This window comes from Psammomys obesus, unplaced genomic scaffold (genome assembly GCF_907164565.1).
Source record: "Psammomys obesus unplaced genomic scaffold, mPsaObe1.curated_primary_1811, whole genome shotgun sequence".
Lineage (NCBI taxonomy): Eukaryota > Metazoa > Chordata > Mammalia > Rodentia > Muridae > Psammomys > Psammomys obesus.
Window position 1 is genome coordinate 7,665,958 of NW_026596134.1, and position 14,323 is coordinate 7,680,280.

The 14,323-nt window shown below is 47.8% G+C and overlaps 1 protein-coding gene across 1 annotated transcript in view; it reads left to right on the top strand.

Moving 5' to 3' along the window:
* The window catches only part of Clmn (calmin), a 106,490-nt gene extending 92,675 nt beyond the window's left edge, over positions 1-13,815 (top strand). The window contains exons 11-14 of the mRNA XM_055593095.1: positions 628-824; positions 3,002-3,062; positions 3,698-3,768; positions 5,599-13,815. Coding sequence (XP_055449070.1) covers positions 628-824; positions 3,002-3,062; positions 3,698-3,768; positions 5,599-5,770 — 501 coding nt within the window. The 3' untranslated portion in view covers positions 5,771-13,815. The remainder of the gene's footprint in view (positions 1-627; positions 825-3,001; positions 3,063-3,697; positions 3,769-5,598) is intronic.
* The last annotated feature ends 508 nt before the right edge of the window (positions 13,816-14,323 follow it).

Sequence of the window (14,323 nt, forward strand, 5' to 3'; positions counted from 1 at the left end):
CCTGACCCCTGTTGAGCAGGTCCACCCTGCCTGCTCCCACACTTGCTGATCAGGTGCCCGGTGTGACAGTGGCTAGATATTCCTTTAGATATGTGGCCCTGTGATCCCTTCCACCCAAGGCACAAATGTCAGTGTCCTTCTACAGACTCTGTGTTTGCCTGTGTGTGTCCCTCTCTGGGGACCTCCTATGTACTCGGCCACCTGGCTCTCAGGACTTGTTCCTCTGTGTAGGTAGCTGACTATATTGAAAGTTCAGCCATTGCCTGCTAGAAGGGACATCCTTCTAAGGAACCTCGTGCTGCAGATGGAAGAGGGTGATGGTGGTTGGACCCATTTCACAGCTGGGAAAGTGAGGCTTAATGAGAGACAGTCAGGCTTGAGGTCAGGTAGCTGACCCAGGCAGGATTTCATAGCAGAGCTTCCTGACTCCAAAACTTGCTGCCTTCCCTCCGATGATTCACAGCCTTTGATTTCTGCACAAGCTGCAGAAAGTGGGGTGGGCTGGAAGGAATTCATAAGATGAACTGAGTTGGAGGGGACACCGGCTGAATTGGAGTAGAGCCAGGTAATGATGTTGTCTCCTTCAGCAGGGATTTTGACCTGCATTTTGGCTATTTTGTATTCTAGTCCCAAGAACCCTCAAACCCGGAACTCCCCACAAAGCTGTTAGAAGAAAAGTTAATGGAAACCTCAACCAGCAGTAAAAAGAAAGAAAAAAGGAAACATGTGGACCAAGTAGAAAGCTCATTATTTATAGCCCCTGGGACTGTCCGCTCCTCAGATGACCTTGAAGAAAACCCCTGTGAACACAGGGTCCCTTCCAGGTACGACACCAAGGTCTTGTTACTTGAGAAACAGAGGCAGGGGCTTGCTTGCTAGGGGTGAGTGAGCATCTTGTTTTGGATAGACAATGCATCAGGGGAAGGTGCAAGCAAAGGCCAGCCCATGGAGGTCAGCTGAGGAGAACAGACAAGGAAATGTCTGTGTCTGTGGGCATGAGGTATGGGTGGCCATGGCCTACACAGAGTTTGGTCACTGGTAACAGAACAGGGAGCAGTTACCTCTCAGTTTCTGCTTCCCATCTCACTCAGGCATGGTGTGGCTAAGGATGCTGAGGTTCAGGTAGACCTAAGCACAGCAAATTCTGCAGCCCTAGGGTAAGCGGACGGCAGCACTGAGGTGAGCTCATTTATGTGAGGGATTCTTGGAGTCTCCACTTGCTGGCCCCAGGGTAAAACTGAGCTTCCAGGAAGTTGACACCTGGCTTGAGGTCGCAGGATAGGACCGTTCTCTGGGTTCCTCTCTCCTAGAAATGTGTTTCTGCTCATGACTCAGTTGGTCTTCCTGCATAGCTTTTTACTGGCCTAGGCAGAGATGCCTAGGAGCCCACAGGACCCACGTGATCATTCATGCTCACACCAGACACCTCTGGCCTTGGCCTTCTACCTCAGGTGGGGTTCATACTCTGATTTAGGCTCCGTCAAACTGGAGAGCTGTCCTCTGCATTCAGTTCTGTTCCCTCGATCATTCCAGCTCAGCCTCTAAGGGGACCATTCCATTATAACTCTTCCAAGCAGCTGTCTTGGATTCCCATGGGTTATTTTTACTACATTCTGGGACCGTAGCATCAGATATATATTTTTTTCTTCTTCTTCATAGAACAGTTTAAAATTTCTGGCTGCACTGGGGACTGAAATCATAGCCTCATGCATGTTGCCTAGGCTGGCTTTGAACTCACTCTGTGGCAAAGGCAAGGCATGGCGTTCACTCCATCATTTAGCATGGCACTGGCTTGCAGTGGATGCTTGGTTCTTTGGGTAGATGGATGCATGATTGGCTGCGCTTCCCCTGTCTCCTGGAGGTCAGGAGTGGGTCCTCAGGGCCTGGTTTCTGGGAGAGTAAAGGTCAGGATTCACACCCACTGTAAAGCTCATACTGATAGAGTATAGTGCAAAACCACCTGAAGAGAAGAGAAGCTTGCCGCAGCCAAGCAGACAGAGAGGTCATTCCTTCTTACCAGAAATGTGGTTTTTGAGTTAGGAAGCATTACCTACACATAAGGGCAAGAAGGGGGTTCTGCACCCCCCAGCTGCACCATGAGGGGGGTCAGGTCACTCTGGACACTGCTGAGCTCTAAACCCCAGGGTCCCTTTTGCCTCTGATGTTGCATTTTGCCTCATTCCAGTGCTGTGGTAGCAACGGGGAATATGTCGCAGGAACTGGTCCAGGGACTTTCTGAGAATATGTACTTAGGCCAAGTGCCAGGCCCTGGGGGGCCGTGTAGAGAGCTTCCTTAAAGGAAACTGAGAGGACACTGTCGAGGTGCATAGTACCCACCAGATATCCCGTTCTGTTAGGCAGCAAGCCAGGATGCAAGGCATTCTGAAGGTGGGGTGACACATTCTAGAGAGGGAGAAAACTGGATAGAGATGTCAGTTTTCAGCCAGCATTGACCTCTCAGCCAGGAACCATGTCAACACGGCTCAGGATTCCTCTTCCTCCACCTTGGGAGTGGCATCAGCTCTGCTTGAAAGACTGAGGGCCGTCCCATGTCAGCCTCAAAGATGTGGGCATAAGATCAGCCTCCTTATGCATGAAAGGAAAAATGGTGGTAGCCCCCAGGGCTAGATGGGCAGAAATTAACCATATAGCAAGGATTACCAGAGAGGAAGGCCAGCCTCCAGGCCTTGGGCCCAGTCCCACCCTTAATGTGCAGGGGACTGCAGGTGAATCTCAAAATCTCAGGAGGTTTGGATAGAAGGGCCCCAGTCCTGGCCCAAGTCCTTGGAGTTTTAGAAACATTCGGGCTGCTTTCTAGTAAAAACCCTGCTTTGCACTCTGGTATAGATGAGGGCCCAGTGTCTGTGGCCACACCTGTCTGTCTGTTTTAACAGTATGGACAAACAGTTACAAACTGTCCCGGGGGTCTGAAGCCAAGACTGTACTTAACTGCTGTGGAAGGCCGAGTGGTGCCCATTCACAATGTGTCTTTGCTTTTCAGGAATAGTCACAGTGACTCCAGCATTTACATTCGGCGACATGCTAATAGGTCTTTGGAATTGGTTAGTATGTGAATTTCTTCCTATGGCCCCCTCGCTAATCAGTACCTTTCCGTCCATCCATCCATCCTCCCCTTCCCGGCCCTGAGCTTTGAGATTACTGGCCAGCACCAACCTTACATTGGGATAGAAGACAGACACACTCGAATCCTTGTTAAGCACAGTCCAATCGGATGTTCGGTTTGGGCAAGAAGAGGTGTAAATAAAGCATTGATTTCAAAGCCCAAAGGCCTCTTTGTCATAAAAAAACAAACAAACAAACAACAATAAAACAAACGAATCCAAGCCCCCTGTACCCACACCTAGAGAGATCACAGCAAGGGTCAAAGGGAGGGTGCCCGATCGCTAAGGATCCTTGTGACATCTACAAGTGCTGAGTCCTGCAGAGGCTCTCACCTCACATCCGGTCTAGGTGGTGGGTGGGCCTCTTCCCCGTCACCCTTGGGTGGGAGGCTTGGGGAAGGAGGCATTTGGTATCTGCTGTTTAGAAAATTTGATTTTTGAAACTAGATGTCTGCAGTATCGAGAAAAGCGTGGCGCGGTCGGCCTTGTAAGCTTAAAATCGCCTTGTTTTCTGTTTCAGAGATTTCATCTTTACTAATTGGGTTGCGGGGTTTTGTTTATAAATTTCACTGTAGGACCACTTTAGCTATGTTCAGTTGAGGAACGCAGCCGATCTGGATGACAGGAGAAACAGAGTGCTAAACAGGTTGGTGGCCTCAATCCAGAAGTTTGTGGGTGTTAAGTATGTTTCTATATATTTAAATATACTATTAAATAAATATATTTATTTAACTGTATATGTATGTATATGCATGTGTGTTTGTGTATGTATATCCTACCACACAGGGGCCGTTATTTTTCAACTATAGCTTATTGATCATGTTAATGATTGGGAAAATACCAGAATAGCCATTCCAAATGAAATGAATGTAAATCAATGAGGGAAAAGTTAGATACTCCTGAGATATGGACAGAGGGGCCGAGCACAGCTCAGGATGCATGAGTAACAAGATGTGTCTGGGTTCTGAGTCTGAGGCTGTGTCTGAATACTTCAGGGGTGGAAGCCAGTTGTCAGAGGTAGAGCTGTATATGTCCCGTCCTGTAGCACCTGACCCTGTGTCCCTTCTGTCCCACTGCAGGTACAATTCTCAGAAGCTCACTGAGCTGATTTTACAGTTTTACGGCATCAGAGCAGACATGAAGCGGGAATACAAACATGCCAGGCTGTCTATGAAAGTATTCATTCCCGGTGGAGAACTGAATTGTTTGGTTGATAGTTCTCGAGTTACCGTAGTAAACGGGTCCACTTAGAACCTGAGCGACCCGGAACAGACGCTCTCTAGTTCTGACGTGGTCCTACCCCTGTTAAAGGCACAGCAGTTACTTTTCTGTTGTCTCACCGCTGAAGGCTTGCATGGGCTTGGATGGATTTTAGATGGCTGGGGTTGCAGTCTCCGCCCAATGTCCTGGGGGCAGAGCGCTTAGACCTCCACTCTTTGGGGTCCTAAAAACAAATACAGACAGGATCCCCTGCTTCCTTCCTGGGCTTAAGATGGAAGTGCTAATTTCAATTTTCCACCAAAAGGAGTTTGCAGCTGGGGAGAAAATGCGTTTAGCTCTGATCACGTAGAGCACTGAAAAATAAGAACTTGATGTAGGCAGCAACAAATATAGTTTATGTTTTTTTTTCTCTGTGGGCCAGAGAGAAACTCTGCCCAATGTCTGCTATTCCTGCATAAGTCAGGCTGTTGCAGGTGTCACACCTCCAGCCTATCACTGGTCAGCAGATGGTCTGGGCTTTCATTGCCCCCATCCAAAGCCTAGAAACGGCCCCGAGAAGCTCAGACTTCAGGCTTCTGTCTGTCAGTCCCTCCACCACACCCCTCCTACCTTTCCCTTGGGACGTTTGGGGCTGGGGTTTGGTTCTTAGTACCACCCATCCTCTCCTGCCAGTGCCCTGTTTATTTCCTGCCAGGCAAGAGCAAAATGGCACATTAAACAACACTGCCTCCCGCTACATAAAAGAAAGGCAACTCTGGCCCAGATCAAAGCCAGCAGTTCTTCTGAAGGCAGTATTTGAAAGACAAAACTTGCGGTGACTTTGCTTGTTTCTTTCTGGTGGCTGCTTTAAAATCGTCAGAGTCCCTTTCACTAGCCAAGGCATAGCGGAGAGCTAGCTGGCTTTCCTCCCTCCTTCTTCTGGGCTGTCCCAGATCGGGCTCAGGATCAGCTCTCTCCCAAAGTAACTGTGTGGCCTGTGACAACTGCTCCCCCATGGCTGTCACTGTGCCCATCTGTGAAATGGACCCCGGACAGCTCCTTGTGCGAGGTCCTGGAAATGGCTGGAGTCTGTGTGCGTGCTCCAAGGGCTGCCTGGATGGAACCCTCCTGGGGCATGCACAGAGATGGGGACCTCCCTGTTATATCACGGGAACCTTCATCTGTAGGTGGGCGGTGGGGTTGCGCTTCAGGATGTGGTCCTGCCATCTAAGGTTCTGACCAGTGATGCTCCTGTCCCCTCTCTTTCCCTCCGCAGGACTGGCACCAACCCCTCTGGAGAAGCTGTGGCCCTGGGGAGCCAGAGTCCACCCAACGACTCCTTGACACAGTTTGTACAACAGCCCGATGTGATCTATTTCATTCTCTTCCTCTGGCTCCTGGTTTACTGCTTGCTACTCTTCCCCCAGCTTGATGTCAGTCGGCTCTGAAACGTGTCTGGAGAATAAAAAGTCAGGACCCTGACCAGGGTGGAGTCTTCCTACCGCATCTTACTGTCTGTTCAGGGTCGAGCCACTTCTAAGAGATGGAAGACCTCGGAGGGAACACAGGCCCCACCTCCTGCCGCTGTCTGGTTCAGTCTTTGCTCGCGTTTCCCCTTGATTCTCTAAGACCCTCGAGCGTGCTTTCCTCCCTCACTGTGTGCTCCAAGCTCAGGTTTGAGGCTGGATCTGTGGACAGGATATCTCCTTATGTGCCTTGTTTGGTCAGATGCGAGTCTTTCCTAATGTGTACCCCAAACCTGGGTCTTAGCATGTGCACATGCAGGTTTCTAAGGTCCTGGAGGAGCTTGGGTTACTTACTTTTACCTTAGGGGAGGGTCTGTCTGATTTCGAGAAGGAACAGAATCCACAGTAGGAAGAAAGGGGCCCAATTTTCCTCCAAGTGTTTGAGTGAAGATCCTACGACTCCCACGAACCTGTTCCAGCCTGAGGATCCATTACGTTGACTGGGGGAGTTCAATAGCTCATACCTGCCATCTCCCCAGGAATTACACCTGGGCGTTGGCAGACTCCAAAGAAGTCACTGGTATTTTGCCTTGGTGTCCTCTGAGGGTTGCATTTTTTTTTTAATTCACTTTCGTATTGATTGGTTTGAGGTAGAGCTGTAGTTTGCAAGCCTTCATGCCAGCAGGACCTCCTACAGAAGAAAGCAGAGAAGGGGCCAGACTAGAACTGCATCAAAAGCAAGGCTCCTGCTTACTGGGATAGCCCTGAGGCTCCCTCCCACTCTATATGGAACCTGAAGTCTCTGTGAGGCAGCATGAGGAGCGCCCCCTCATGGGGGTGGGAGATGGAGGGGAGGAGATCGCTGGAAGTGCCCAGGCCGGAATAAGCTCCCACGAACACAGAACTGGGAGCGTTCCTGCAGGTTTCAGGGTGCCCACCTTGGCACCAGCACCCTTCTCAGCAACCATAACAGATATTCCAAGGCTTTCTGCAAAGTGCCAAGGTGTAGGCTGGGGCAGGCAGCTTGCAAAAGGAGAAAGGTTTCTTTCCTCACCCTCCTGTCATCCTCAGCTCCCACCGTAGCATCCTCTGTGTTCTTCTCTGTGAAGACTCAGGTCTGGGAAGACTCTAGGCTTCTCCTCCCCTTCCCATCCCTCTTAAGTATCTCCTAGGCGGCCCTTATAAAACCATAAACTGTTAGTCTCAGGAGGGGGCCTCAGGGAGCATCTTGTTTCGCTGAACTCAGAGAGGCAGAGCAGGCTGGCCAATGTCACACAGCCCACTCGAAACAGACTGGCCATGAGCCCCCAGTCCAGAACTGTTGTTTTTGTAGAAAACTTCAAGTCAGGTACACAAATATCCTGAAAAAGCTAAGTAAAATGTCCTCACTCTAACAAAGCCATCACTTTTAGACCTTCTATTAGTCCTTGATCTTATCCTTAGCTCCTTCTAGAATGTTCTTGACATCTGTAAAAGCTTATGTATTGGTGACTTCTCCTGCTGCTGTGACAAAGTAACTGACAAAAACAACTTAAGAGATGAGGGGGGAGGAGGTGAGCTGGGGCTCAGAGTTCCAGGGTACCATCTGTGATAAACAGGGTGTGGGGATCATAGCAGCAGGAGCGTGAGGCAACTGGCCACACTGTGTCCACAGTCAGGAAGCAGAGAGAGATGGACGATGGTGCTCAGCCACTTTCTCCCTTCTGTTCAGGGCGGGACCCCCAGCCCACAGAAGGGCACTGCTCATATTCAAAGTTGGCCTTGCCTCTTTCTGGAAAAACCCTCAGAGATACATGCAGAGGTGTGTTTCCATGCCAATACTGAACACAGTCAAACCGACGATGGAGAGGAAACATCACATCTTGCATTTGACATACGAGCATTGTTCTTGGTCCAGGTGTCATTCTCCTTAAGCAAGCCAAGGACTTGCTTATATTTAAACACAATTCAGACTGTTTACATTGCACATTGAGTCAGGACAGCAAAAACCCTGGCTTCTCAACCATTTTGATTGGTATCTGCCTCCCCTCCCAAAAAGAATTGAGGCCTTCTAAGGGGAAAGCTTTTGGGAGCTTGGGACAATTCCAGATTGAAGTCCCAAAGCTCCATAGAAAGTGAACTGCTTAATGAGCTCCCTGGTCCCATTGGCAGTTCAAAAGAACAGATGATAAAGGTCATATGTGTGATGTTTTATGACCTAGCACATTGCACAGTCCTTGCCCAGATGAGGTACCAAAGAAGAGCTGACCCAGATGTGAATCGTTTATTTTATGGGTCTAGACCTTGGTCAGAAGTCTCTGCACGCTGTTTCTCGCCTCCTACAGCTTATAACAGCCTTTAAAACTTCTGCAGGCAAGATGCCCAAGAGTCATTCAATTCAGGCTGGCAGGAAGTTGACTATTTTAAAGAAAAAAAAAAAAAACCTAATCTCATTTGAGTGTGGGGGTATATAGAAGAGACTGGAAATGGAAAGCTGATGGACAAGCCATCCAACCACTTGACATCTTAATTTTTTTTTATTTTTAAAGTGTGTGTGTGTGTGTGTGTGTGTGTGTGTGTGTGTGTGTCTTATGTCCTTACCATGTGACTGGGCATAGATCTGCAGATGGAAATAGTGCCCTTTGCTGCTCCTTTCCAATGACATTCTTAAGATCTCTGCTGCCATTCCCATCCCCATGCCTTTCTGCATGATGCAGATGCTCCCCATCCCAGGAGACATGCCCAGTCTCTTTCTCTTGGTGACCTGACCTGAGTGTGTTGTGTCCTTGCTGTAGCACCTGTGCTGAGTCCTCATGGAAAATTTCCTAAATTCTCTTGCAATACTTTTTTTTTTCTTTCTGGATCCCTGGTTATCCCAGTGTTGGACCTCCCTGGCTCATCCCCTCATATTTTTATCTCGTAAGTCTCCCACTTCTGTTTTTATCTGCTTTCAGGGGGATTTATTCCATCTTCTCTTCTCAACATGAACGTTTTTTTTTGAAATTCCTTCTTGTTCTCCGGGTTTTGTTGCATAGCATCCTGTCTTCGTTCAGGAGTGTCAGGTTTGGGTGGTTTTTGTTTTTGGGTTTTTTTGTTTTGTTTTTTGGCTGATGTGTTAAGAGTGTTGCCTGCTCTCGGAATCGCCTTTGTTTCTTCTCTGTCCCATATCTCTTGGTTGGGCTGGGTCTCTGCCTTCCACATTATGAATAGATCTCCACGTCTATTCACGTTTCAGGGTGATGTGTCCAGGAGCTGGCAGGAAGCTCTGACAACCATCTAGGAAGATCCTTCTCTAGTGCTGCCCAGTGGCACCCCCGGGAGCCTGCCATATCAGTAGTTGCATGTTTCTTCCGGGGCTTAACTTGCGTTTTCTTACAGGTCTTCCCACCGCTCCCCGCTGGAAAAGAGGGACACAGGCAAGGCTGCCGCTAGCCCCTGCAGTGTACTTGTGCACTCTTAGCGATGGTGTCCCCTCTGGGCAGAGGCCACCAACCATACCCGTTTGGTTTAATTGGCGGAGGACAGCTGTTGTCTCTTTCTCTGAGCAGATACAGCCCTCAGCTAGGACAGAACAAAGTCTCTGGGTTTTAACTCCAACATGCTCCCTTGGTCAGGAGCACAAACCAGAGGATGAGACCCAGAAACCTCTGGGTACTGTGTTCTGGCCCTGAAGTACACAGTCTCAGGAATTACTATGTAACCTCCAGAACCTGCTCTTGTCTTGCTTAGTCTGTCCCTGGGTTGCAGTTTTCTCGTTCGCTACGGGGGCAGGAGGTCCACAAATCAGCACTGAATCTTACCCTACCTTCACCATTCCAAACCACAAGCCCATTTTAGGTGCCACAGTGGGCGGTTCCTCAGTGCTCCACCCTGCAGGCGCACGGTATGAGGACCCTTCCTGGCCTCTTTCTCTCTTGGGTTCCCCTTCAGCTTTGTTTGGGTGGTGCCTGGCCTTTGACCTGTCCTTTCCTGCCCCTGACTGTGGAACTTCCTCTTCTTTGCATTTATTCCAACAGATGTCAAACGTAAGTAAGCACCTATGTTCAATACTCCATCCTTTGCGACTTTTGCTGCCTTTTGTGTTTGTTCTTTGAGACATGGTCTTACTAAATAGTCCAGGCTGGCCATGAACTCTTGATCCTCCTGCTCCATTCTCCCAAGTGCTAGGTTACAGGCATACACCACCATGCTCGGCTTCTGTGTGGCATCTTGATCCATAAATGCCTCTGTGTTTTCTTGCTGGTTGAGTTAGGTGGCTCACCATCCTGCTGACTTCATTATCAGCTTGTCTTGGATGAATCTTCTGAAGCCATGAGATGTCAAGGGTAGGAGAGCATCAGGCGGCACAAGGAAGCTCTGTTTGCAGGTCATGGCTCAGAGTGGTCCTTTTTCTCTTATATTTCCAGTTTTGCCACCTGCTCCCACGGAAAATTTAAATCTCTGAAATCCTTACAAGACACAGTCTATGAGGTTACATGGTTTCTAGCCCCACTGTGCCTGGCACCCAGCTCCCCACTTCCAGGAGAATGTCCACACTGGCATTTGCCAGACAGCAGACAAGGTTCTTTACCAGTTGGTGTCTGGACTGTGGGGAGGATTTCCCCCTAAAAGTGTGTGGCTTTCCCTAGCTGTCGGTGACAGAGCCTGGGGGTTCCTGACAGGTGTGACCTTGGAGGAGAAATATGCTCCAACACTCTATCTCCAGGCCAGTGTTTCTCCACTGCTGGGCTCAGCCTAGATTGAGCAGCATTCACCTGCACTGTAAGCAGTGGCATCAAGAGGGCAAGGCTTCTCCAAGTCATAGTCTGGTGGTGTTGGGGCTCATGTGAAGGTCTAATACCTTCTTCAGAGATGAAACTGAGGCAGAGGATCAAAAGTGACTCTCCAGCAACAATACCAACACAGGCAATTCAGTAAGGCATTATGTCAAAACAAACAAACAGAAACAAAGAAAGCAAAAATGAGGAAAGATAGACTCATCACCTTTGTAGCTAGTGACTTTGGTGTGGACATTCCTTCCCACTGAAGGTTTATATGAAACTCCAGCCACCCTTAGTGAGGCCTCAGAACACCCCTGGAGCGCATCTCGCCAAGTCAACCAATGAATAGTGAGGGCACCTTGGAAGAACATAATGAGCCTGGCTTCCATTGTGAGAGCTGTCTCTTTCTGTGGATGTCACTTGCTTGATGAAGTCAACTCCTTCCTTGTGAGTTCATCTCTTCCTCAAACTGCAGAGGGCTGAGTGAAGTCTGAGGCCTAGCCTCCCTCTCCCTCTTGCTTGGAGACACTGTCCTTAGGAGTCTCCACTCATTTTTCTGTCTGGACTCAGGATGAGGCAAGTACAGCATCCAGGATCTGAGTAGCAGCCAAGTCTTCTAGCTTGGCCATCATCTATGGTCCTGATGAGGCAGCTGTTCTCATGAGCACTTCCAGGACCTAGGCCGAGTGGCTGCAGATTGTTAGTACTGGGTTTGTTTGTTTTGTTTTTTTCTCATTGGCCGAAAATTGCTATGGAGGTTTCCACCCATTAGCCAACGTGAGACAGCCCAGAGTGACACAGAAAAGCCATGCCTACACTGTGCCTCATTCCCTGACATTTACTGGACTATGGCTTCTGCCAGCTTCTCTCTAGTCCCACGATACCTTATCGCCAGCTGCCCAGTCTTAAATCTAGCAGCTTTTACAAGAGGAAGTGTTAAGCCATTGTATACTTGTAAACTCGCTTGGCCCTGCCAACAGTCCAGGGAAGTATTTTCTTCAGGGAGGATCAAAAACACTGGAAAGAGTCAACAGGTGGCCACAGCTTAGAGCCAACAACCTCCGACTTTTGTGATGAACTTCACTGCTTAGAAATACAGTGATAACCTGAGGAGACTCTGATTCTGAGGTAGCAGTCTATTTGGGAGTTGTGGATGGGTTTCTGAGTCAGCCCTTCCTTACGAGTATACCCTCTCTCTACCCCACCAACCTGTGTCATAAGCTCTTAAATCCCTCAGGAGTACGTGAAATCCATGGTTAACCTACAAACGCAAATTTACAACAACAGCAACAAAATGTTGGCCTCCAGCTTTGTAGCAGTAAAATCTCATCATCCAAAACCAAACACACAGCCTCACAGTCACTTCGGTCAACACCATGTCCTGCCCCAAACTGCTCCCCCTCTCTCCCTCCAACACATGTTTCTCAGAGAAAGAATTCAGGTTTTCTTTCTCCTCTAAACATAAACCTAGAGAAAGAAGCATTTAGTGAAAAATAAGGATTAAAGCCAGCCATGGTGGTGCACACCTATAATCCTAGCACTGAGGAGTCTGGGGCAGGAAGGTTTGCCAGCCTGGACCGGGGAGTAAAATGCTATCTCAACAAAACAAAACAAATCAAACCAATTGCCCCCCCCAAAAAAAACCCCACAAAATAAGCTTTAAAAAGAATTATTTTTATGTGTGTGAATGTTTTGCCTGAATGTATATATTTGTACTCCGTGTATAGTGCCCTGAGAGTCCAGAATAGGGTGTTGGAAACCCTGGAACTGGAGTTACAAAAAGTTTTGAGCCAAACCCAGGTTGTCTGTGAGAGCAGCCAGTGCTCTTAAATCACTGGGCCATTTCGAAAACCCTGCAAATAAATTTTTTAAAGTGTCAAAACAATGGCAGAAGGCTGTGAATTCCTTGGATGAAGTCATAATCAACCTATTACATGGGACTCCTTTTTCTTTAAGTTTAAAAGTCATGAACTTTGCATTGTTATTTACAAAAAGAAAAAAGAAAAAGTAATAGAAAAATCCCACTTGTTTCAGCAAATGCTTTTTTTCCAGGACATCAAAAGTCAGTAGACTAAGACTGCAAGGCTGTGAGCAAAGGACAGCCATAGAATGCCTGTGTCCTTAAATGCCCCGTGAGGAATGAGACATGTTTTAAAGGAAAGTTGGGAAGTTCCCAGGTCTACAGCAGCCTCTGGTCTGGAAATCACTCCCTGGCTCAGCCATGGCACTTTACCTCTCTGGCTGGAAGGCTGAAGGACCGAAAACAAAAGCCCTTTGGGTTTTAAAGTTTCAGGCTCAGCAAGGCATCTCTTTGTTTTCATCTCAGTGCATGGCCTGTTCACTCCATAAATGCACTTGTGTAAATGAATAGACTGCCAAACTTTAGCGCTTGGTTTAGTGTCCAAGAAAGGTGCCTTGGGAAGAAGTTTGGTCAGCCACGGGTAGCCTTACTGTCACAAGGTTTGGAGTAGAACTTGGGGAGCTCTAAGTCTACACCCCAGACAGTTTCTGGGTGGATGGGGGTTTCTTTGAAATTCAAAAATTCAGCTGTAAGGATAATTAGGTATAGGCGACTGCCTGGATCTTTCCATCACTCCCAGCCTTTCCCTCTTACACTAGCAAAGAGAGCTGTGTAGAGCATCCTTGGGGAGGGAGTGGTATGGAGGTTAGGGTCTACAGTAAAGGGTGAACCTGCCTTCTGCCCTTGAAGTTGGACCTAAGATGCTCCTACCTGCATTATTTACTTTTGTGATGATAACACCAGCCAAAGACAAACAGGAAAATGGGCTCCCAAGCGTTGTTGGGACAGGTTGTTTAGCCTGGAGACAGGACTGTGTTCAGAGTATAGCCCCTGATACTGACCAGTGTTTCATTTTTTTCACAGCCTGAGATATAGTTAGCAAACTTAATGCTTTCTCAGTGGCATGGTAGAGGACTTCATGGCTTGTGCCTGAAAGTTGCAGAACTGCTGGGGACAAAAGCAAAATGTTATTTTGTGGTACAAGGATTATTTTTGTCTATTTAGTGTGCCTAGCTATAGCTTTATTAAAACAAAGGGATCTTTGTAAAAAAAAAATGCTGTACAAATGTGCGCTCTTATTTATTGATTATTGTAAATGAAGATATAAATGGATATTTGCATAATTTATACCTGTGGGAAAGTCCTTGGAGTATTTGTTACTTGACTGTTTTCTATCATGGAACATTGGGCCTGGTGCTATGATGAATGACCTTGTAAAATCACATGTATTCTTAAGAAAAATTTTCAATATAAATTTCTTGAAGTGATCACCTCTCTGCTGACTTCTTTGCTCATGTGCACATGTGTGTGTGTTTGTGTTCTCTCCAACTGTCCTTTCTTATTTATTTATTTATTTATTTATTTTGAGACAGAGTTTCTCTGTGTAGCCTTGGCTGTCCCGGACTCACTTTGTAGACCAGGCTGGTCTCAAACTCACAGAGATCTGCCTGCCTCTGCCTGCCAGAGTGCTGGGATTACTGGCGTACCCAGCTTGTTGTTCCTTTCTTAAAAGTAGTACTAGCATCTGCCTTCGCAGGGAGCATGCTCTTCCCGGGGTATGTCCACTTGTCTGGAGTCTTTTTGAGCAAAATTCCAAGAAAGAATGACAACAGTCTGTCATCCCATAGGGTCTGCAGGAGCCTGGCTGTTAGACTTCTGTCAGACACCATAGTCCTTGGCTGCACAGATGAAAATGCAGTGTTTGCCTGTAAACGATACACACATCCATCGTCTACTTCAGTCACCTCAGGATTACTCATGATACTTACTGTGATG